This window comes from Danio rerio, chromosome 6 (genome assembly GCF_052040795.2).
Source record: "Danio rerio strain M-AB ecotype USA chromosome 6, GRCz13ab, whole genome shotgun sequence".
Lineage (NCBI taxonomy): Eukaryota > Metazoa > Chordata > Actinopteri > Cypriniformes > Danionidae > Danio > Danio rerio.
The window spans coordinates 26,263,547-26,289,155 of NC_141026.1; the positions used below are offsets into that span (position 1 = coordinate 26,263,547).

At 39.0% G+C, this 25,609-nt stretch overlaps 2 protein-coding genes across 4 annotated transcripts in view; both read right to left on the minus strand.

Moving 5' to 3' along the window:
* gng12b (guanine nucleotide binding protein (G protein), gamma 12b) overlaps positions 1-6,385 on the minus strand; it is a 164,380-nt gene extending 157,995 nt beyond the window's left edge. For both annotated transcript variants that reach the window (XM_087257203.1, XM_087257204.1), the window contains exon 1: positions 6,069-6,385. The gene's annotated coding sequence lies outside the window, so the exon portion shown is untranslated. The remainder of the gene's footprint in view (positions 1-6,068) is intronic.
* Positions 6,386-8,119: 1,734 nt separating this feature from the next.
* dr1 (down-regulator of transcription 1) lies at positions 8,120-16,321 on the minus strand. Of its 2 annotated transcripts, NM_001441642.1 has the most exon segments (4): positions 8,120-9,451; positions 11,302-11,465; positions 15,598-15,972; positions 16,071-16,320. In NM_001441642.1, coding segments are annotated over 3 exon segments (531 nt in total). In that variant the 5' UTR covers positions 15,818-15,972; positions 16,071-16,320; the 3' UTR covers positions 8,120-9,304.
* Positions 16,322-25,609: the final 9,288 nt, after the last annotated feature.

Here is a 25,609-nt window from a genome sequence, read left to right on the forward strand (position 1 = left end):
ATACATTTTTTGAAGTTTATTTATAAACTAATTTTGAGAAGATCACGTGCTCATGATTGCTTGCAGCCAGTCCCGCATTATTCAATTTATGATTCACCAATCAGAAGATTCCTAAGCCACTATAAATACCCTAAGTTCCCTATAACAGCCATCTTCGATTTGAAGAATCCCCCCTTCCACCCCTACTCCTCCTTTTCTAGATGGGTGGCACGGTGCCCTAGTGGTTAGCACTGTTGCCTCACAGCAAGAAAGCCACTGGTTCTAGTCCTTACAAAGCCAGCTGACGTCTCTGTGCGGAGTTTACACGTTCTCCCTGTGCTCACATGGGTTTCCCCCGGGTTCCTCCCACCGTCCAAAAACATGCACCTTAAGATAATTGCCTAATCCAAATTAGCACCATAGACATGCTCCTAGTAAGTAATTCTTAAGAGCAGTCATTATCTGTTCACTAGCTACTACATCAGGGGAGTTCTTGAGATCTACCTAACCTCAAACTCCCCTTTCGCCTTGCAAACTGGAGGGAGCCCCGGACTAGAGGATCTTATGAGCTCAGGGCTCTCTCCCGGGACAGCATGCCAATCAAGCTTTATAATCAATCATCATTGTAAACTCTTGAAGTATTTATTTTGAATAAATCCACAACTCGCAAGATTTATGTTAAGTTTGTAGTAAAATCAAAGAAAAGTTTTTAAAAATAGAAGGGAGGTCTCACTTTTGAACTTTTATTCACTTTGAATCGTCCTACTCCTTTTTTCATAAAGTTATTAAATTATTTCTATCCATTAAATAAAACCCACTGCAAAGTATTGTTTCAGAAATAGTAACACAGAGCAATGCAGACAGAACACAGCAGATTAAATGCTTGTTATGCCATCAGCTACAGTATGTGCATGCTGCTGACTATGTTCACTCAACCAAAAAAGTATAAATTGGGCTTTATTGATACAGTAAATCCGTAGAAAAAAATGCTAATTTGTGGACTGGAAAGGCATCTAACTGTATTGTGGTGACTTAATGATATTGCTGTTTTCCACATCAGTTTTGTTGAGAATATCAGGGCTATTTTTTCAGGCTTTAAACTACTTCAGATCAACAAAACATTCACACTGAACTCGAGAGCTGTTTTACAGGACTTCCTAACACTTTAGTGGTCTTGTGACTGAAACAGTTTTCTTAAGCTGATAAGTGATTTTGTAGCCTCACCTGCCAGTTCATTACCAGAAAGTGTCATATGACCTGGAATCCAGCAGAAAGAGGTTGATCTGGTTATTCTCCGTTTGAGGTCTGTGCAAATTAAAGCTTTTCGGTGCTGTGTCTTTTGTATTTTTTCTAAAGCCAGGTTTTTTGCAAAAACATCAGCTAGTGTTCTCCGAATACTAAAAACATCTTGTTTAAAGACAACTTTAAACAAGTGTGTCGCCACTGGCTCGCATGGTTCAGGATTGGTAGAGCTACGCATCGATGAATTTGCTCTTCAGAGTTTGAACTCTCAGTAATGATTAAGGCCCCGTTTACACTAATGCGTTTTAGTTTGAAAACGCATAAGTTTTGCTACGGTTACGCCATCCGTCCACACTACGCCGGAGTTCTCGAGCGCCGAAAACGGAGCGTTTCGAAAACGCTGGAGAGGCCGTTTTCATTCTAAAACGCTGCTGCTCCGTCTCAGTGTGGATGGGTAAAGACGGAGACATCTGAAAACGGAGGCGGGGCTGCAGACATTCGCCTCTCTGATTGGGGCTTTTCCTCAATATTAAGTAGCCTAACACACAGTTCAGTCCTGAATCTTCTCCGTGTAAGTTCAGACTTCGCAAGTTTGATCAAGGCTGCATCTCTTCTTCTCAGTTTGATATGGAAAACATACCGAGGACACGTGTCAATCTTCACAGGGAACAGTGTACTTTATAACTTCATTCACATCACCTTGGCTACGTTGTTTCACTTTCTCAACAATAAAATGTAAACTTGATATAAGGAACTGCCTATTTTTATTTTAATATTAACAACTAAACAGACAGCAGAAATGTTGAGGCGTCGTGCTGCATGAGCGTCATCTTCACTGTGTGGATATTTATAACAAAACGGAGCCGGTAACAACTGCCTCCTTTCAATTTCAGTGAAAATACGAAACATACCCTCTCTTTTGCTGAATATCAGTTTTAATTATCGATAATGGCCATTATAAAAGTATAATATACAATAAGTTTATACATTATAGGAAATAAAGGCAAGCGATCAGTCAATATACAGAATGCTACGTGCTTACATTAATCATTAACTTATCTTTGCGCTCAGCCAAAACACGTTACCTGAGAACAAGTAATAGATTCCAATGACCAAAGTCAGGGAATATGTCGTTAGATAAAGACAACAACATGAATGAAATATCACGTTTAGCAAATATAGTGAGATTAGATCCAGCGGGAGATGCTTGATGAGAAGTCCGACTAGAAGAGCTCTCATCTGGGTAGATGGGCTCCAGCCTCCAGCGATTGCCAAAGTGTGTGTGTGTGGTCACGTGATGTGCGTTTTCAGTGGTGTGGACGGAGAGCTGTTCAGAAACGCTGGGTAAAACGCGAGTGTGGACGCGGATCGTTTTCATTCTAAAACGCCGTTTTAAAACTAAAACGCACTAGTGTAAACGGGGCCTAAATCACACTGAACTAAGCTAAACTGAACTGAACTGAACTTAAACACTAAAAACTGAACTACCCTGTTCCAGTTACTATGACCATTTATGTGAAGCTGCTTTGACACAATCTACATTGTAAAAGTGCTATACAAATAAAGCTGAATGAACTGCTGCAGATACTCCCTTTGTCTTTTTGGTCCACCTATTATGAGGAAGATGAGCTACAATTTCCTATGAGTTTGATCCTTTTGTACTCATTTGGAAGAGTAAAGTCTTTCTGTTTGGAAAAACAATTCATACTCATTTGGTTTGAATGTAGCTAACCTATGGAATTAAAATGGGATCCTGCGTTGACATTCTGTCCTACTGAATTCAGGTGTGTTTCCATGCTACAAACTGTATGAAAGGGTTTGGTCTTTTTTACTTAGTAATAGCTATTAAAAATACATTTGATCACCATGAACTATTATTTCCTACATTTGCTGGTCACTTGCAGGTGGTACCTAAAGGAAAAACGTTCTCCTTTTAGAAACCATCTGAATAACAAAAATCAACACATGTGGTGCACGATCATCAGTAAGTTGCTATTTGCTTCCAATATGTGTATAAAAGCACATTCTAAATGCATTGCAAATATCTGTACAATGTGATTTTGTCAATATTTAGAAGTAGGGTCTGTTAAATTGTAAATTTGACAACCTTTTATTAACCTTGGTCTATGTCAGGGATGTCAAACTCCATTTGTCAGGGATGTCAAACTCAATTCCTGGAGGGCTGCAGCCCTGCAGTTTATTTTCAACCCTGCTCCAACATATTTACTTGAAGGTTTCAAACAAGCCTGAAGGACTCAATTAGTTTGATCAGGTGTGTTTAATTAGGGTTGGAACCAAACTGTGCAGGGCTGCAGCCCTCCAGGAATTGAGTTTGACCTCCCTGGTCTATGTGCTAACAAACTCTTAGTGTCTCTTCATGGGTTTTGCCTGTCCATGTTTGTCTGTATGCCTCCCTTATATGACCGTGTTTGGGTAAACAGGTAGTTCTTCCTCAAACTCACACTATTGGTTGACATCATAGCTCTTTAACCAACAAAGTTTTCAATGTGCTAAGAGTCAACATGTTTACATTATTTCGGAAGTCAACCACAGGGTGGAATACTTATAGTTATATTAAACTGGAAGTTTAATATATTTGACCTTTCAAGGTCTACAACAGAAAACAATGAACCACACCAGCGGTAACACACCACTCAATCTACGGAAAAAGCAATAACTCTACAGTCTAAATTCCGTGATCAGCCATGCAACTCTGCTTAATGAGGAGAATACCAGCTACTTACAGATCAAAGACCAGGGGCAAAATGTGTCACAATATGTAGGTAGTAGGTACAACACGATTTTATACAAAAAAAAATTAATTGTTGTCATACTTTTCTAATCAAATATTGAGGAAAGAATACCTGGGAAAACCAATAAGGAAAAATTTGGCCCTCGATGTTCACTTCAGAAAAAGTTGCACCAGCCAGATAGTTCTGGGTAAAAAGCAATAGGATGACACTAGATATGCAGAAGATGTTAGGAATCCCATAGTGTAACTATTTATCATAAAGTCTGATGACAAACGTTGATGTTGACATAGAGAGGAAAATGCCCTGAAGGGCATATATATATATAGGGATGTAACGGTATTGTAAATACCGTCATACCGCAATATTAATTGTTTTCGATATTACCGTAGTCGCATGACTCAGTAAAACTATAGGTCTTCTGAGAAAATTTGCTCAGGCGAATGAAGCGAACGGGAGGTACCGGAAACTACAATTCCCATCAGCCCAGGCTTGGCCATAATCCCTTGCTTTCTGTTGTCGCTACAGATCCAGTAATGCGGAAATGGAGTGTGCTGCTAGAAGCGGGGATCAAAAAGAGCTGGAAAACCCTAAAGCGGGTGTTGTCGCCGCGCGCGTACTGAATAGTGGTGTTGTCGCGCGAGTTCTTATCAGCTGTGTTGTCGCGCGCGTACTGTAAAGCGGGGACAGAGGGTATGTCGCGTCGCGGGGGCACTTTTGATCATTTTGGAAGGGAACTTTCTATCCAAGACTAAAAAGGGCATGTGCACTGCACAGGTTGAGCCCTGTGTGTGCACGTGCCTGCAAGTTGGGGAATACGACTAATAATCAGTCATGGGGACTGCAGAAACACAGCACACTGTTCAGATTGATGCAGACATGAGATCTCTATCTCACTCATGGTTTGTCCTCTCAAGTGGGGGAAAGACAATGCACAACGTTACCCACTGCTGTCAACCTGAGCCAAGTCATATCTCTCTTGTCCCAGAAACCTCAGTCCCAAATGAGAGGTTTTTTTTTTTCTGTTGCAGGGGACATTGTAAATACCCAGAGATACCAGCTTTTACCAGATTATATTTATATGATAATTTTCCTTTAAACCCATCTCTATCTAAGTGAGTGAGTGATTAAATGTTGAATGTGTTGAGTTTTCAACACTACTAAATTGAAACTTAATTTTTTTACATGGTTTAATATTTTTTTGTTATTAAAATTGAAGTTCCTGTTTCAAAGCTTACAGATAGATGACTAATTTGTATGTCATTGACACTTTTGGCACTTTTTTGGAGTATTTTCATAAGTTTTGTTTTTTCCTGTAAATGATTCAATAAATACCGTACCGTGACATTCATACCGAGGTATCACCGTACCGTGAAATTCTGATACCGTTACATCCCTAATATATATATATATATATATATATATATATATATATATATATATATATATATATATATATATATATATAAATATATATATATATATATATATTTTTTTTTTTTTTTATTAAAAATTAACCCTAACATTGCTTAGCTTTTTTAAATCTCTTTATGAGAATATCTATAATAGCTTGTCTAACCTGAAATGAATTGCCTGCATTTAACAGATCAATTTACAAAGTCTTTTACAAGTTTACAGATCTATATCCGTCATGATCGAGTCTGTTCTGGCTTTCTTCTGGATGACATGAAATATGTTCTTGAATTTCCTGTGATTTGTCTCATTTTGATTTGTTACAGCAGAACAACGATGATCAACTCACCATACGTTCGGGTGTATTCTAAAGATAATTTGATCTTAAACTGGCAAAAATACATTTCGCAATGTAAAGTTTGCAAGACATTATGCTTCGAATAACATATTAACGTTTGCTGCAATTGTAATCATTTTATCATCTGTTCAATATTCATTTTTTGGGAACAGCAACTATCAAACTACACCAAGATCAAAATATTGCCTACTATCGCACACAAATCAAGCGTGCAACCGTGTTTACAAACATGTACACGATTATTTCCTCTGAACAAAATAACACTTCATGAGAGTAAGGCAGAACAGAAATAAACACACAATACATTCAGTCATTTTGACACTTACCGTAGCTCAGTTCAGTGGGTGTAAGTTAGTGGGGAGAAGCAAACGGCAAAAGAAAAGCACCCGTGCTGCTGCCAACATAAACCGATCTGTCGATGGCAATTCTTCACAATAAAGTTCTCCTTGTAACTGTCACCTCATGAACTGTTTTATTCTTGGCTTGAATGTTCTGCAAAACTAACGTTACCTTTTTATTTTAAAACAGTCGAACTCAGAAACCGACCCTTTACTTCTATAACGTTACGCGTAAAATAAAGCAGAATGGTGGGAACGCTGGAGCGCAACAGTTTCTCCGTTACGCGTCCACATAAGACATTTACGAAATCTACTATGGCAGAGACAGTTGCTTATGAATATTAATTCAACCTTACTGATGTTGCCTGGTAACCTTCCAGTAGAGTCTGTTTACATAAGACGATAGCGTTAAAGAGAAAATTATTTAGCAAATCACCGATAGAACGTCACCTTGGCGTGATTAATATTAATGTAACAGGCCTACGCAATAGTAGGACGCTCGTCTCAATTATGTTTACAAGAGCGCCGTCTGTCGGTGAGATACCATACGTACCATACGAACACCACCCAGTTCACAGAGGGGTCAGTATGAGGGATTACAATTTTCTGCATTAGTTTTGTTCTTGCGATAGTTAAATTAGTGTTGGCAGCAATAAAAACGTTAGTTGCTTATCATACAATAAAACTCTCATAACTCTTTTATACTGTTGCATTTCTAGTCAAACAAACCACCCATGATTAAATTTACTATTCAAATACTGTCATTGATATACAGTGCCTTTAGAAAATCATCATAGCCTGTGAAAATATCTACGCTTATTCACATTACACCCTGCTTTCAAGAGACTTTAAAAAGACTGGGGTAAAACTGTAGAGGCAAATGTAGAGGCTACTAAAACATTTCAAATGAAAGACAATTTATTTTGGATGTGATTTCATTTCATGCTATATTACAAATAATGTAGTTATTTCAAAAGAGTATGATGATTTTCTATTGTGTGTTTTTTGTATCTAAAAGACGTTACCCTATATACAATAGCAGTCAAAAGTTTGGGGTAAGTTTTTTTTTTTTAAGTCAATTATTCTGTTCATCAAGGCGGCATTTATTAAACTTAAAAAAGGCTAAATGTTTATTAAAATTTTACATTTAATTAAAAACATTTGTTCAAGTTAAATGATTATTCCAGTCATTTTTGCTTTTAATACTATTACCATTAAAAATAAGAATAATAACTAATACTAGAGTGAATTCTAAATGATAAGGTGACTCTAAAGAATGGAAAAATTAAGCTGAAAATTCATCTTTAAAATCACTGGAATAAATTATTAAATTATAAACTAATTTTAAAGTTATTTTCTAGTGCGATAACATTTTACAATTTGTACTGCATTAATTGTGTATGGCCAAACACCCAAAGAGCTCCACATACATGAGCGGGGGACCCTCTCTACACCACCCCCAGTGTGCAGCATCCACTTGGACGGCAGCCACAGGACAGCGGCGCCAGTGCACTCACCACACACCAGCTGTAGGTGGAGTGGAGAAACAGTGGTAGAGCCAGTTCGGTGATTGAAATGATAAGGAGCCCATGATCGTAAGGGCTGATTGAGGGATTTTGGCCAGCACACTGGGGTTACATCCCTAATGTTTTTTACGAAAAGTGCCATGTGATTTTTAATAACCACAAAGAGTTTAATGACCTTTCAGTTTTATGTTTCATCCAAAAGACGGATAAGGATAAGATTATTTTAAAATATTGAAAAATCTACTGACCCTAATCTTTTGATTGGTCGTGTATATTATGGCCAAACTGACTCGATTATGCATTTGTAAATAGTCACAGCTCCAAATAATTTCTCCCTGTAATTTGTGTGCATTTTGAATTCAACATGTTTCGCCTTGCGCATTTAACTTCCAGTGTTAAAATTATGTTTTGGTAATCGCTAATTTTCCAATTTATTTATTTATTTTTTTTACAATTTGCAACTTGTGAGATTAGCGTAGAATTTATATTAATAAAAAATACACAAAAACAGGCTGTCTATAAAATGGGTTGACTTTATTGCTTAGAGAATACAGCTTTTGCAAAGGCATGTGAATACGTTTCTCAACTACACCATACCAGTCATCACAAGATATGAATTTACCACACATTCACAACTTTTACACATTGCACCTGGAAAAAACAAAACATAATCTGCTATCAAAAAATTGTACAAAGTGTGAGTTACAGAGAGCTCAGTGATGTCTGCAATTAAACGCTCTCATGTCATATAGAGAACAAATACCATGAGCAGATTTCTGAAGCCTATCCGGTGACTGATTTGTTAATTATTTTTTCATAGTTTCATCTATCTTTGGTACTATGAGACAGATATTATTCTGCACGTGTAAATCTTTTCCTCGGAATACTGTTCTGAACACAGGGCAGGTAAAAGCCTATCTACATCATCTTTATCCTCACTTGAAAGTAAAAAAAAAAAAAACGAACCAAAATGCAACATCCTACATTACAAATCACGTTCTCTGATATCGCTCAGCAGAACAAAGAGAAATACAGAAGTGGGGATGAACGGCTGTAAAAATCAGTTACCAAAAATGTTCCCCAATTGTGTCTCTTTAAGCTATTTTACAAAGACAAATATAAGAGAAATACGCAAGTCACCTAAAACAGGACGCAGCGATTCAAAACGCCAGCTCCTGTATATAACCAATGGCGTGCCTCGTGTCACAGCCACATCACATGACTAAACATCCTTCCCACACACATACACAAAGAAACTTATGACAACTGGCTTTAATTAAATCACAAAAAAATAACTGGAGTTTCAAGAGCTAATGATTCTAGTTAACAAGTGAACTGACGTGAACGTAGCAAAAAATAAAAACAAAAATGAATCACAGGAGATGACCCATGACTGCTTCTAAACCGTCAGTTTATACTGCTGATCTGGGATTTTAAAAGTTTATATAGGAGACAATACTGCAGAGCTTCTTCTCTGCTAAGGTTTACGGAGGGCTGAGTTGTGTGTGGGAGACAGTACATGTCTGTATGTATGTATATATATATATACATATATATGTATATATGTATATATGTATATATATATATATATATATATATATATATATATATATATATATATATATATATATATATATATATATATATATATATAATTTGTAAATCTATCCGTGTGCTTCAGCCAAAGCCTGCCAGGATTCACATGTCGTCCTCTTCATCTTCATCCTGGGAAGATCCGGCCTGCTGAGTGGAACTGGCCGAAGCCGCAGCTAACTGTGCCTGCTGGGCGGCCTGCTGCATCTGTAACCACTCCTGCTGTGCCAGTTCAGCCTGTTGCTGCCGTGCCTAAAACACAGCAACACTCATCAAAAGCCATGTGAAAGCTTGTTACACAAATATGATGACAAATTGTCTATTCAATTTGTAGGCAATTTACAGTGTTGCCAACTATTTTCAATGAAAATGTGCTAAGCTCTGCTTACATCAAATACATCAATTTGCATGTTACTGACATCATCACGTCCAGTAGTTTTTGTTTAGCAGTCTATGGTTAATAACAGGTTATTTATATTTGCACTAGGCTTTATATGTGCAATATATGTCAATTTAACTAAATGTATTGTTTGAATACAGTATATCAATAGAGATGTATAATGAATTTGCAGTAATCTCCCAGACATAATAAACTCACAAAAGTTCAGAAACTCACTAAAATCTCTCTGATTGTGAACAAGAAAAGAAAAAAAAAAAACTGCCAAATTTAATTGTTAAATTTAAAACAATGGAGAAGCAGATCGGTTTGACTAACTTTGCAAAGAAAATGAACACCACTGGCTGCTAGTGTGCTGATGACATCACTGACAGCGTTTCAAGTTTCCAAGGGAGCATTTAAAAACATAGTCAATTAGCTGAGCAGATTGATAACTCATCTGCAAGGTTCAAGTGAATAGACACAGAATTTTTCATTTTTTTAATTTAATAACTCTGAAAAAAAAAAAACTAACAAATCCTCAACACCTAGACATTTCCTAAATATCTGTGTATTTTTTTTAACATTGATATTTTTTTAATTGACAAAACAGTAAAGAACTGAGCATTTCTACCTTTAATTACCATATAGGTCAAAATGACTGCATGCATGCCAGTTACTTTTCACTGTGACTGTAAATATAAATGCATTTTTTGCCTAGCAACTTCCTTCTAACATAAACATAACTTTCTGCTTGCAAAAACTCCAGATATATCTTTCAAAACTGCATTTTCTGTGTCATGAAATTGCTTCTGTTTGAAAGTGAAAATGAAGGCCCAGACCTTTGCGTGTTCTAGTATTTAACTAAATATTTATAAGCTGTATTACCAAAAAAAATGAAAGTTTAGGGTAATGGTGTGAAAATGTTGACAGGCATTCAAAGGCTAATTTTAATATCTCAAAAGAAGTTTAGAATGTAAATATGATGTGACAATATGATGTTTTATATGAAAATGGTCAGAATGACCAGTATACAGAAAAAGCAATGATCCAGTTACAGAATTCTAGTTCCACTGTTATTACAGCCTATTCTCGTGTCTGTGTTAACACAAAATGAAGCGAGTGCATCGATGCCCATTCTGGCCAATCACAGACATTTCTGTTGAGCTCCTGAGCACACGTTCAGCTCATGCTGATATGCTCTCCCTCATTGGCTGCAGCTCATCACTTCATATGAACGCGCGTGGGGTCGAGTCGGCCGACTGCTCTGGAATATTCAGCATGCTAGATATTGTATTTCTGTCTGCGAGGTGTCAGCAAGCCTTTTTGATCCGTTATTCAGTAGTTCATACATAAGACTGCAGAGCGCCGAGCACCAGGAATTTTTTTTTTCCGATCACAGTCCGATCTGTCAGCAAGCTCGTTAACTATCAAATCGGGCTCAAATCAGGCTTAAAATCCTTAAGTGTAAACTAGGCTTAAGAGTCCATAAAAAATCTCCAGTAACACCAAAAAAAGTTGCTAGATTTTTTGTTAGTCGCTTTTTTTTTTTTTTTGGAATATTTGCCGCTAAGGGGGTCTGAAAAGTCACTAAGTTGGCAACACTGATGATTTAATGTAATTTGTGTACCTTTTTGCATAAAAAAAAAAAAAAAATACGAGAAGGCACCAACTGCTAAGCTAAGAGTAAAAGCTTTAGAATTAACCATTCGGCATGCATTTTTACCTTAGCAAATAATTCCTGTTGTTGGCGGAGAAGTTCTTCCTCGGGAATGCCAAGGTTCTCTAGTCGAGAGCTGGCCTTTCTTCTTTTAAGTGCTACAGTTTTACACTCCTGCAGAACGTCTTTTACTTCTGCGATGTATGACCCAAATCCTAGACTTTCCAGTGCTTAAAAAAGATGAACACATATAATGTTATTTAAGAACAAAAGTATATTTAAGTGAAAAATTGTAACTACAGTAAACTAAAAAAATTTTTCAGAACAGGAAAACAATTACATCCATCCATATGCTCCGTAGAAGCGAACTTCAAGGGATAGTTCACACAAAAATAAAAATAAAATTTGCTTAGTTAAAAGGCTGTTTCAATCCACCCTCTGTGATGTATATTATTTATTTTGGTAACTAGTAGCCACTGATATACATAGTAAGAAAATATAAAAACTACGGAAGCTAATGACTACCGGTTACCAACATTTTAAAAAATAGATTTTTGCATTCAGTTGACAAAACTAATAGGTTTAGAATAAGTGAAAAATAACTTATTTTAGACTGAATATTGTGGACATTGATACAGTTGGTCAAAGATTTGAGATTCGAACTAAAGGCTTTGATATACTTTAAGTGAAGTAAATTGAAAAACTGATGTGGCAAAAAATAAATCAGGTCAAAACAGAGTTTGTGTGGTATTTGCTTTATGAGGCCAAAGCAGCTTGTCATTGTAAACTTCCCAGAAGATTTGCTTCAGCTGGTAAACACCTTCCCAACAACATTTTCTCCGGCAGTTATGTAAAACTGCATGTAGTTTGACTAGGAAATTTGTTCTAGTTCATTTCCAAAAGTAGAAACAATCAATACAGAGATGCTTGTCAGTAGAATTTGATGTAAAATTATAATTAACAGCAAGACTGACAGTTTTCTCCATTCTATGCAGTTTTAATAGCAATCATCTGCATAACGTTCAACAAAAATAAGCATGACTTTACTGGCGTGCTCAAAATGAGTGCTAACAGCCACATTGTTTTGTTAAATGCTGATTTCTCACTTCATAATTTAAACAAACTGACCTAAATATTCTGTAATGTTCCGACAAAACACTGTTCAGGTGTTTATCAAATTTGTTTTACCCAATTTTCTCACTTGTAGACCATGTGTATTGTTTGGGGGGGAAAGGGGTTACTGCTTTTACTATGTATCAATTTCTTCAAGGTTGAATTTGAAGATTAAGCTCATATCAGCTAGTCTAAATCAGTGTTTCTCAATCCCGTGCCCCACCAGTCCGAACATTTTGCATACTCTTATTTAACACACCTGATCTTGATAACCAGCTCGTTAAATAAGCTCCATGCATCAACCATGTTAGAATTAACAGGTCTCCACACAGTGTGCATTACTCCCTACTCGCTTTTTCTTCATTGAGCTCTACCTGACCACAAAATACATTTATTTCACTTCGGAACACTCATTCACAGATTTGCACAATAGCATTGCCTAAATGCCTGCAGAGTCTTCTTACTTGAGATGTGACATGCCTACATAAATATATTGTACATTTACATATCACACATTGAAACTTCCTTTGAATAAAATATATATGCTGTCTTCAAAAATAAAACATGGCATAATATCCTCTAAAGTCCACTTTGCAGGGAACTTGTCAAATAAGAACAAGTGTCTGAAGTGAAAAGAAAACCATAAGAAACGTGCAGTTCAGTGGGCACAAGAAACAGGATTGTAAAAACAGTCCAGAGCTTCTTAATCTTGGCTCTGGAGGTGCAGTGTCCTGCAGATTTTAGCTCCAACCCAAATCTAATGGGGCTGGCTACTCAAGCTCTTAATAGGCTTTCTAGAAACATCCTTTTTTTGGAGCTAAAATCTGCACGACACCGGATCTCCAGGATAGAGTATGAGAACCCCTGCGCTATTCTATATCAAAGTCCCTTTAAGTCAGGGGTGTCCAAAACTCAATTCCTCAAGGGCCGCAGCTTTGCATCATTTAGCTCCAACCACTTCCAACTCACACCTGCTTAATAGTCTATAGTAGTCTTGAACACCTTGTTTATTTTAATCAGCTGTTTAATTAGGGTTGAAACAAAACTGTGCAAAGCTGTGGCCCTCCAGGAAACCAGTTTGAGACCTATTCTTTAAGGCAAGTCAGTTCACTCTGCAGCCATCTTTGAAACGCCTCTTGGGCACTATGCTCAGGCATTCTGTCTGAATATGGAAACATCCAATTATCCAAAATTGCTTGCCAAGCTTAGGATTAAATTTCATATTAGGAATTACAATAAAATTAAACAATAACGGTGTCTTTAGTTTTAGTTCTAAAACGTTCTAATCACACAAAATCTTCAGAAACTCATGGCTGGTCTGAATCCCTCCCACAGAGGGAGTTAGTCTATAGTCTATAGCATAGCTGATATAGAATAGCGATAGCTGATTGGCTCCTGTACTAGAAGGCAGGGCTTCATTCACCATGAAACTATACGAGTGACAGGTTGTGTAGTCTATAGTCTTTGTCTATATGCACATATCTTATCATACCCTTTAAGGTGAATTGTTTTCTCACCACAAACCTAGGGCTTGGCGATAAAACCATATTTATTGTAATAATTTTTCCCTCTGTAAAACAACACATTATAAATGTTTAACATAATAAGTGGAATACATTAGCATATCATAACTGCATTGTTCCTTTGCACAACATAGATTGTTTATCCATTAGCACAAACAGCTGCTCGAGTTTGTTTGTATGTTCACATGCTAAAAGGTCTTGCTCATTAGGTTGGATGTTTGTCATCTTTGACAATAAAAATTAGTTTTACAATTTACTATTCTGGTTTTTGGAACTTCCTCCCAGAGGCTAACATCTGCACTTAAACTAAAGAAATAGACATTTTTTGTGATAATTATTGATACTGACTTTACATTTTAGCCTATTAACATGGCCATACTGCCCAGTCCTACATAAACCACCGCATCATTTATTTTCAAGCGTCTCAAGACCACTTGCAGACCAATTGTATAAGGAATAATTTACAATAGACCATTGAATTTAGGCATAGAATGATAACCATTTTCAAGGTATACCGCGGTATGAAAAAGTAAAGGTTTTAAAACCATCAATTTTTTTTTGCAATACTGTTGCAAAGTTGATGTGTAAGATTGTTTGTTTACATTTTTCTTGCTTTTTTAGGACAACAGTTTGTCCAGCATAAAAGATATCCAAAGATGCTGTTTTTAACTGTAAAAACAAATGTGTTTTTGACATAAGTGAAGACAGCAGAAGTCAATGATTCATTTGAATTATTTAGTCTGAAGTTTACTGTTCCAGAATATTTTAAATGTTTCATAACATAAAATATATTGTGTTCAAAAGGGATTTTTTTGTTTTGTTTTACCCCGACATTTAAAAAGAATATATTATTATAGAGCAGTAATCACAATACCATGAAACCGTGAAATTTTTATCAAAGGTTATCATATAGTCAGAATCTTATACCAGCCCATGCGTATTTAATTATTCAAAAATAATGCACAACCAAGGTGGTGATGCGGCCACAATGCAAAGCAGATGTGTATTATTTTCTAATTTAATGAATAAACCAGAGTAAATTATTCCACTTGTACTATGGTTTCCAGACTGAAAGACGTAATTTAAGACATTTGAGAGGTTTTTTCCATTAAAACAGCTCTTGTGTGTTAAACTACTAAAGTCTTGTGCATACCAACTCATTATTTGATTTGTGACACTTGCAGCTTGTGAAACCATTCAGCATAATGATATTGAACTATAATGCTGTCTGGAACTGCTTTAGCCATTTAAATAATTGAAAACTGAAAATAATTGCACACCTTAGAATGTTCATCATACAATCAGAATCAAAAGTAGTATATAGAGGTAAAGTTGGTTTTATATTTGGATATATTTAGACATTCTACTTAATAATAACATTTCAGAAAAGTGTTCTTTGCTAATTCTAAATAGGGAAATCATATTAGCAGCAAATGACTATTAAAGTACAACACTGTTCACACTGAATTTAGAGTGTAAATGTTGTTTAGAAGTCATAATTCCATGCTAATTCCGATTGAATATTCAAGGCAGGATGGTAAACAATATAGGGACTGCTAAATGAACGAATGTGCGAATATAAAACTAACTTTACCTCTATAAGTAACGTTACTTTAACTCTGAATAAACGATTCGCCTTATTACAAAAGCTTTGAATGAATTAAGTGCAGAAACGAACAATTTGTTGTTGGAATCTCACAGCATTGAACAGAAGTGACATACTGACCGTTTATAACATGTTCCGGGGATATAGTTTTCTTTTCTGATTTATTGCAGATCTCGTTGGCCTCTGATGAGACGAGGTGAATGAACTCTGTGCAGCAGTTTACCACCAGCTCTCTGGCATCGTTCGCTACCCGCACATTGGGAAGCGTTTCTTTGATCATTTTATTGATCGCCGCCCTCGGGATGGTCAGATCATCGTCGTTCCCCGAAGAAGATGCCATGAGGGATGAGCAGCCGAGACGCTTCTGTGTTTGAAGGAGTCAAACCAGAGAGGAGGCTCAACGGCTTTGTTGATAATAAAACACCGACAGCAGCGGCGGCTTTGTGTGGAGACTCAAATGGTGCGGTCGGTTTTCTCGGAGCAGATCACGAAAGGCTGGGAATACACACACGTGAACACATTTGAAAATCCGAAGACGTCGGAAAGACTGTGAGTGTTTGGCACAAGGAAGGGAGGAGGATGAGAGTCGGTACCTTTCGGTTTGATCAGTTTACGCTGACTCTCCACATCCACACATCAGTGCTGCTGCTTTTGCTGTGCACGTTTATAATCATGATTCAACTCCAAACATTCATTCTCGAGCCGCCCGGGTAACTGAACAGATCCCGCGCTTATTAGACTAAAGCACGGGGAGGAATGTTTTAAGCACCCAAATCTATTAATTCATTACTTCACCCGCTCGGTTAGCGATCAACGAAACGAACCCCACAATGCAACACTCCCGGATATCCGGTAATTCTTCTGCTTGTTATTGTTTCGTGGTGTTGCTCGGCATTGCCGCCTACTGTACAAAAATGATGTTACAATTTATGCGCATGTTTTCTGCTAAAAAAACAAACTGGCAAAAACTTTTTTTATTGTTTCAAGCTGAACATACAAATAAAATGGAACATGTTTACAATATTCCATACTGTCATCTCAAGGTTGAGTAATAAAATAGGCAAACACAATATACATCGAAAGAATAAAACGACCAGTTTTTGTTAAATGAATTGCAATAAAATAATAAAGGAGCTTAGAAAATTAAATTAGCTTATAAAAATCCCAAAAATAGATGAGGTTATGGGCTTTTTTATCATTCAACAATTTTACAGATTCGCAAAGAAGTTTTACCTCATTCACTGATTAAAGGAGTAGATTTGAACCATCTGCATTTGTGAGTAAAGATTTTTCCCAAACATAATAGAACAATGACAGCAAAATGAAAATTCTTTGTTTTCAAAGAAGATACCAAACTTAACTGTTTTTGAGGGGAGGGAAATATACAGTCCTGGGGCCTCATGTATCAACGCTGCGTATGCACAAAAACTTTGCATACGCCAGGTTTCACGCTCAGAATCGCTCACGTTTGGATTTACTAACGATGAACTGAACGTGGGAATGTGCGCAGCTCCACGCCAGCTTTATGGCTGGCGTACGCACATTTTTTGTGCGTGTCTGTTTTATTTCCATTGGCGACTCCTAGAGACAGTTGTGTTAAATTGCACTCTACAAAGTGTCTTTGAGCCTTGCAATGGCAGCTGTAGGAGACGGGTTCATCTAGCAGGTATATAAGATTTCCATACCATACAGTTGACCAGCCAAAGATTAAAGAGCAATTTGCAGCGGTCGCCTGTTTCCCCATTGTAGTGGGGGCGATCTACTTCACGCTCATTGCTATAAAGGCAGCAACTAAAGATGAATTTGCACGCGTGAATCAGAAACATTTCCATTCAATAAATGTGCAAATAAAATATGATGCACAGACTTATTAATGATTCCTACTTGTCTTTCTCGTGATAAATAGTAGGCAAAATCTGAAAAAATGCGGGAAAAAACGAAGAATGAGTTCATCAGACGCTGGATTCGAACCGAGTTCATGCTCGAACGTGTCAAAACATGCTACCATGCGTTTTACGATCTGTGCCACTGAGACTATTAAGGGTATTACAACATTTTACACCTATAAATCACACTATTTCTCTTTTAACTCCACAGTGCGTTGTTCAGATCCAACTGTGTTAACCGCATCAGCTAAACTCTCCCCACTCTATTTTTTCTTTTGTTGTTAATTCCGGAGGACAAACATGCAAATAACACAGTTTTCCTCCGGTCTACCTCCGAAAGCAGCACCTTCAATTCACATTCTGTTCAAAGATTCTCTTTTTTCTTGCTTTTGCCTTTGCTTTTTCGTTGGGTTTTGCCAAAGTAGAGTCATTAGCATATTCATACGAGTGAGGAGGCAGGGAGGGGTTTTGTGCTCGTGCATGTTGTGCTCAGATTCACTTTCATTCGGATGTACAAAAGAATATGCGTGGGATTCGGTGTACGCAGTGTTTCATACATCTGAATTTTTTTTCTGTAAATGTGCGTATGCAATGTTTTAGTATGATTTCCTTGATTTTCCTATGATTTTCCTATGAAGTCTTCGTACATGAGGCCCCTGGGGTAATGTAAAAGAGAGCGACGTTCGTCTGACAGGTCCATTTGTGATAGCACCCTTCCAATGGATATTGGATAAGACAATATGGCCAAGCATCTAGCCCGAAATATACAACTATCTCATTGAAACTCCAAGTGTTTTTACAAGAGAGAAATTAAAGGCCTGCAAGTCTTTGGATGCCTGCAATGTTGCTCCGTGTGGTCATGTGCAAGAAATAATGTTCCATGATGACCAGATTCAAAACTTTGTAGTGCTAAAAACTGAGGTTCTGCCTAGCCAAAGACAGGGAAAGAAGACAGAACTGTACAGAGCCAAGGTAATCAACTGCTTTTTGTCAGTGAACTGCACCCGTTTGGCATGGTAGGTGAACTTACATTTTTTTTCATTTTATTCTAAGCATTCAGTGTCTGCAGTTTATTGTTGGAATTTACAATCAATTCCATGCGTGTTCAAGAAAAAAGGTCAGGAGAGGTTTTTCTTCAATGTCAAAAATCGTAACAATTTATTGGATACAAATGAATAATTCGATTCACAGAATTCTGTTATGCTCAATGCAATGCAGAAGTTACATTAAGGAATAGCGCAACTAACATACATTTCCTGACTCCAGCATATATGCACAACTGATCTTAAAAGGTGGTGTTTTGGTGTAACGTCACTTGTCAGTCATTGTTCAGTCCTCCATTGGCCGCACCTTAGACATACTTCCTCTTTTTCTACGAATTCTCTGCACAACAAAAAAGCATACAACTTTCTGTGTTCTGTGTTCAGTTTTAACACCTCTCTTCAGACAGGAAGTTTCTGCAGAGCTGACTTTAATTTTGGACCCGCATCTATCTACTTCTGCAAAAATGCTAATTAGTATGCACAGCACTCACATACAACAGTAGACGTTCAGTTAATATATGACCCTTACATGACCAATACAAATAATTGTTTGATTAAAAGAACAAGAGACAAAAATAATAATAAAAAAAGATTCCTATTTTCCAACATTAATTAACCATGTTTAACTGTATTTGCTGAAATCATACATTACTGCAATCAAAAATGAGTAATGTGTATGATTCAGCATAGCAGGAACTGCAGAGTCAAGCATTTTTAATTAGGTACTCACTCAATTCAGCACTTCTGATGAAGTGTGTGTACGCAGAGTTTTGTGTTTTCGTCTGTCTGCAGCGTGGTGTTTCATTCCTAGCGTCTCAGTCTAGTTGGTTTCGGTTTTGGTCGGCGCTGGGATGAAGCATGCACACTACGTGTGTGAGCACATGGTGAGTGTTTTCATTCATCGTGTGCTCCTGTCTTGCGTCTGTTGTCAAAGCACGTGGCTATGTGTTTACATTGTGGTCAAGTGCTTTTGTCGTGTGCTTCAGTGTTGTGCTTTTGTTGTCATGAACATGCGGTTAATGAGTTCTCTCATTGGCTGCATGTTCTTGTCCTGTTTTATGTGAGCGCATGGCTTGTCTTGTCTCTGTGTTATGCGCTCTCCCGTCTATAGTCTAGTCCCACCCTCCTTGTTAACCCATTATTAGTTAATTGTGTTCACCTGTTTGTGTTAATTTTCTACTGCTTTATAATCCCCTCATGGTTTCTTTCCTGTGCCAGTTCGTCGTCGATCTTTCCCTATCCTGCTGTATCCAGTCCTGCCTTGCCTTGCCTGCCCAGTCAACGACCGTGACAGTACGAACTGGCCAAAATGATGACCCACTAGAGTGAAGACAGCCCCTTCTCCAGCCGCATGCTGCAGCTCATCAGTCTCAGCAGATGCTTGAGTTGGGAGGGCTATCTTACCACCAGTTCGTGGAGCATCTGGTTCATCAGGCTGTTCATGGTGAACATCCTGATCCCAGCTTTCTGCTGTCCTCTGCTCTGAAGCAGCGAGGAAAGAGGCCATCAAACACAACAGCCGCCTACCCAGTCACGGGCGACCCCTCTACAGCACTTCTTCCTGAGGAACTCGTCCTAGACCACTCGGCACTCCCAGAGTTGGGTGAAGTTGGTACTCAAGTTATGGATGAGTCTAGCCCTGTGTCTTCTCGCTCGAGGAGTCGGAAGAGGAGAAAGACTCCAGTGTCGGCTCCAGCCCCTGAGCACCCTCCAGTGTCGGCTCCAGCCCCTGAGCGCCCTCCAGTATCGGCTCCAGCCCCAGAGCGCAGCTCAGTGCTGGCCCCAGCCCGGCTCCTTGCCCTGCCGGCCCCAGCCTGACACCTTGCCCTGCCGGCCCCAGCCAAACGTCTTGCCCTGCCGGCCCCAGCCCGGCTCCTTGCCCTGCCGGCACCACCCAGACATCTTGCTCTGCTGGCTCTAGCCCGGCTCCTTGCCCTGCCGGCACCGCCCAGACGTCTTGCCCAGCTGGCCCTAGCCCGGCTCCTTGCCCTGCCGGCACCGCCCAGACGTCTAGCCCTGCCGGCCCCAGCCCGGCTCCTTGACCAGCTGGCACCGCCCAAACGTCTTGCCCAGCCGTCACCACCCAGACGTCTTGACCAGCCGGCCCCAGCCCGGCTCCTTGCCCTGCCGGCACCACCCAGACGTCTTGGCCTGCCGGCACCACCCAGACGTCTAGCCCTGCCAGCCCCACCCAGATGTCTAGCCCTGCCGGCCCCAGCCCGGCTCTTTGTCCTGCCGGATCCAGCCCGGTTCCCTGCCCTGCCGACTCCCCACAGGCCTTCTGTTCAGCCACCTCCAGCCCTGCCGGCTTCCCACAGGCCTCCAGCCCCGCTGGCTCCAGTCCAGCTGCCTCCAGCCCTGCTGGCTCCCCTCAGGTCTTCAGTCCAGCCGGCTTCAGGCCAGCTGCCTCCAGCCCTGCCAGCTCCCCTCAAGCCTTCAGTCCAGCCGGCTTCAGCCCAACCGCTTCCAGCCCTGCCGGTTCCCCACAGGCCTCCTGTCCAGCCAGCTCCCCACAAGCCTCCAGCCCAGCCGGCTCCCCACAGAACTCCTGCCTTATCCTTTCTGACCAATCCTCCCTGGGTCGTTCCTCCTGCTCCTCCCTGGTGTTCCTTTCCTCAACCCAGGACGGATCCTCTGGCTCCACCCTGGTTCCCTGCCTGGCCCCTGACCCGCTGAACCCACCCTGGACGGATCCTCTGGCTCCACCCTGGTTGGTTCCCTGCCTGGCCCCTGACCCGCTGAACCCACCCTGGACTGTCCCTCCGGTCCCACCCTGGACTGATCCTCCCTTGTCTTGCCCTCCCATCCCTCCCTTGTTTGTCTTGTTGGGTCTGGCTTGGCTCCCCTTCCTCCCATCTTCATGTTGTCTTGCCTGTTCACCTCCCTGTTTTGTGTTTGTTGATGTTTTCTGTTTTGTTGTCTTGTGGTGTTTCTTGTCTGTCTTGTACCTTGTTGGATGTTCCCTTTTGGGGGGGAGGGGGGGGGGGGGATGGGGGGTTGGTTCTGCCACTCTGGTCTTGTAAATTCTTGTTTTGGTAGCAGAATCCGGACACTAGTCATGTCTAGTCCTGTTGTGCTCGGCTCGAGTTTTCTTGGGTCGAGCACTTGTTTCTGTCATTGTGTGTCTCTGTGTGCGCGCGCCGTTGTGGGTGTACGCAGAGTGTGCGTGCTCCCGCTTGATGCAGCCGTGCAGTCTTTGCGTGCATAAGACGTGCGCGCTCTTGTACTCGTGTTTGTGTTTTCGTCTGTCTGCAGCGTGGTGTTTCATTCCCAGCGTCTCAGTCTAGTTGGTTTCGGTTTTGGTCGGTGCTGGGATAAAGCATGCACGCTGCGTGTGTGAGCGCACGGTGTGTGTTTTCATTCATCGTGTGCTCGTGTCTTGCATCTGTTGTCAAAGGACGTGGCTATGTGTTTACATTGTGGTCACGTGCTTTTGTTGTGTGCATCAGTGTTGTGCTTGTGTTGTCATGAACATGCGGTTAATGAGTTCTCTCATTGGCTGCATGTTCTTGTCCTGTTTTATGTGAGCGCATGGCTTGTCTTGTCTCTGTGTCATGCGGTCTCCCGTCTATTGTCTAGTCCCACCCTCCTTGTTAACCCATTATTAGTTAATTGTGTTAACCTGTTTAATTTTCTACTGCTTTATAATCCCCTCATGTTTTCTGTCCTGTGCCAGTTCGTCGTCGATCTTTCCCTATCCTTAAAATGGCCTAAGACCTCAATACATTACAGATATGCTCACTTAATACAAACCTAACAGATCACTCAGATCTTTAGTATCATATAAACTAGAAGTTCCAAGAGTTCAGACAAAGCAGGGTGAATCTGCCTTCAGCCACTATGCCCCCCGCTGCTGGAATCAGCTTCCAGAAATGATCAGATGTGCTCCAACATTAGGCACATTCAAATCAAGACTGAAAACACATCTGTTTAGCTGTGCCTTTACTGAATGAGCACTGTGCTGCGTCCGACAGATTGCACTATCATGTTTTTCTCTTCTTCTTCATTCTTTTATAAATCACATTTTACTTGTTTTTATTTTTTTATCAGTTTTATTATTTGTTTTTATTTATTTATTTTTATTATTATTTTTTTACTTGTTTCTTTTATTCTTGTTTATGTAAAGCAATTTGAATTGCCACTGTGTATGAAATGTGCTATATAAATAAACTTGCCTTGCCTTGCCTTGCCTTATCCTGCTGTATCCAGTCCTGCCTTGCCTGCCCAGTCAACGACAATGGAAATGCATTCCTTGTTTGCCAGGCTGTGAAATATTGAGACCCAGACTATACTATATGAATATCACATTATAATAAAAAAAGGCAAACATTTGTGTGTGAGTGTAGGATGATCAGACTTGCATCTATGCTATTGTCTGATTTGTTTATTGTATGATGCACAGTTTTTCTTATGTAACCATTTACAAAAGTCTGCAAGTGTGCATTACCTTGTGCTTTTAACTCAGACTCAAAAAAAAAGGTCCAGTCCCTGATGGCATATTTACAATAGCCGCAACAACTGTGGTGTCTACCCTCATCTGTTGACCTCAAAAAAAGGTATTTTGAAGAATATTTCTAATGTTTTTCAGAATTTTAAAGAATTTACTGCCATGTTGTTTTTCTACTGTGGAAATCAAGTGCTACAGGAGTTCAACATTTTTAAAAATAAAGTATTTTATGTTAAACAGAAAAAAAGAAACTTACAAATATTTGGAGCCACTTGAGGGAAATTAAATGGTGAGTAAATAGTATTTTTGGATAAACTATCTATTTATAGTTTTTGTTTTAAGACAGGAGCTCATATGCACCTCTTCGAAGAAGCTGCTCCCTCAGTATCTTATGAATCTTCATTGAGGTGATCTCTGCGGCCGACTTTAGTGCTATAGTTAAAGTTGTATTACATCATGAAACTGTGAACTTAGATAAAGTCCACAAAGATCTAGGCCCATTTCCACTGAGCAGTGTTCTTTAGAATGGTACAGTGCAATATGTTACCCATTTTTGTCCTTTCTACTGTAACAAGTACCAAAATCTGAAATAATGAACTTGAGTTCACAACAAACATAATGTTTGAACAGCCTGTAAGGTTTTATTCTTCAAGCTAAAATGAGATTGTTTGCAACATTCTGGGGTACACCATGCCAACAAAATGGGTATCATTATCAGTGGAAAAGAATGATTAGGGTGACCCCTACTGTACTGAACAATACCACTTAGTGGAAACAAGGTATAAGAGTGCCAACTGGGATTGAGCCAAAATGGCTGTGCACCATTGCAGGTTTATTCTGCTCCTGAAAGGCCAGCATGCAGCACAGTTTACTGAAGATTACAGCCAAGAAATTTTGTCAGTTCTGTGAGTTTTAGAAATGATTTTGCTGTGCACTAGATCCAACCTATCCCAAAAGTACATTTCACATATTCACGTCATTCCGCATATTGAAGCTAGTCCTCCATTGACTTCTGCTAAAATGGTTATTTTCTTTGTTTTCTCTATAGAGTGTTTTCACTTAAGTCATGATTTGTTCAGTTATACATATTGCTGTTTTGATGATATTCAGATGTAGCCAACAAAAACATCTACAAAACAATTTACTAAATATGTTATTCTACTTATTCTACTTATACTCTGTCTAAACCACAGAAAAAAAATATGTGGAAGCTAGATTATATAGTGAGCCGCTTGGTAAGAAAAAAGCGAGAAACATATTGTCAAACTGACTTTAATATACTCTATTCTGCTTGATTAGTAATAGCAGTCTTTAGTACTCTAAATGTTTTTGTTTTTTTTAGGTCCGACTGATTAGAACAGGTCAAAACTTAGCAATAATTGCTCATTTTAAGAAAACACTGTATTAAATATGCTTTTATTAACCATTGATACTATTTTATTCTTTAAAGTTTGGAAGATTTACTCTTTATATTTTTATTCATTCATTCATTTTCCTTCGGCTTAGTCCCTTTATTCATCAGCAGAACCACCAACTTATCCAGCATATGTTTTATAAAGTGAAGGGCCCTTCCAGCTGCAACCCATCACTGGGAAACACCCATAAACTCTCATTTACACACATTTACGGCCAATTTAGTTTTTTTCAATTCACCTATAGCGCATTTCTTTGGACTGTAGGGGAAACTTAAGTCCCCGGAGGAAATCCACGCAAACACGGGGAGATCATGCAAACTCCACACAGAAACGCCATCTGGCTCATCCAGGACATGAATCAGTGACCCTCTAGGCGACAGTGCTAACCTCTGAGCCACGATATCACCCCTACATTTTTATTTGCTTGTTATAAATTATGTATTGTGCACTTCATTATTTTGTAAAATGTAATTTCATAATCTTTATTTTAATACCATACTATGATTTCTCATTTTAGGTTGTTTCAATTGGTTGAACATCATGATATGGGCAAAAAAAGACAATCATATTTAAATATCAAACTCCTGGAATGCAAGACCTCTGCACAGTTTTGTCGCTAATCAACCACACCTGGTCCAACTAAACAAGGTGTTCAAGACTGCTTGAAAGTATTATTAGGTGTGAGTTGGAGTTGGTTGGAGTTAAACTCTGCAGACCTGTGGCCATTAAGGAGTTGAGTTTGAGACCATTGCATTAAAGCGACTCTGGTTTTGCTCCAGCACCAATTAAGCACAAGTAAACTAGCTAATCAAGGTCTATCAGGCTCATTAGAATCTTTTTGGCAGGTGTGTTGGAGATAAACTCTTTTGGAAATTGGCCATTTAGAAGCATGATTGGGCATGCTGTACAGGTGGAGTTTTATATTTAGTCCTCTTATTTCCATTTTGTGATGCATCTTATATAGGGTATAGGGAGTATAGGTGGTGAAGTTAGCTTGTTCAGTTGTCCAGTGAATGTGGTCTGTCTGTCTGTTTGTTGAAGATAAGTTACATTGCATCAACATGCCATCTATATCTCATTAGATTATAAGTAGACTGTTAGGTTGGGGTTAGGGTTAATGTAAGTTGACATGTTGCAAAGTTTCTTATAGTCAGTTAAATGTCTGTATCCTTTTAAGGCCCAAGCTGTTTTTATTTATTTTTTTTACATGCATTTTTTTATTTATCTTTGGTATTTGGGCTTATTGGAACCTAATTAGAATACAACCTAAGTATCATCTTTTGATGTGATGTACTTTTAGAGAAAAATGATGTTCATAAAAAATTATATATATACATATAA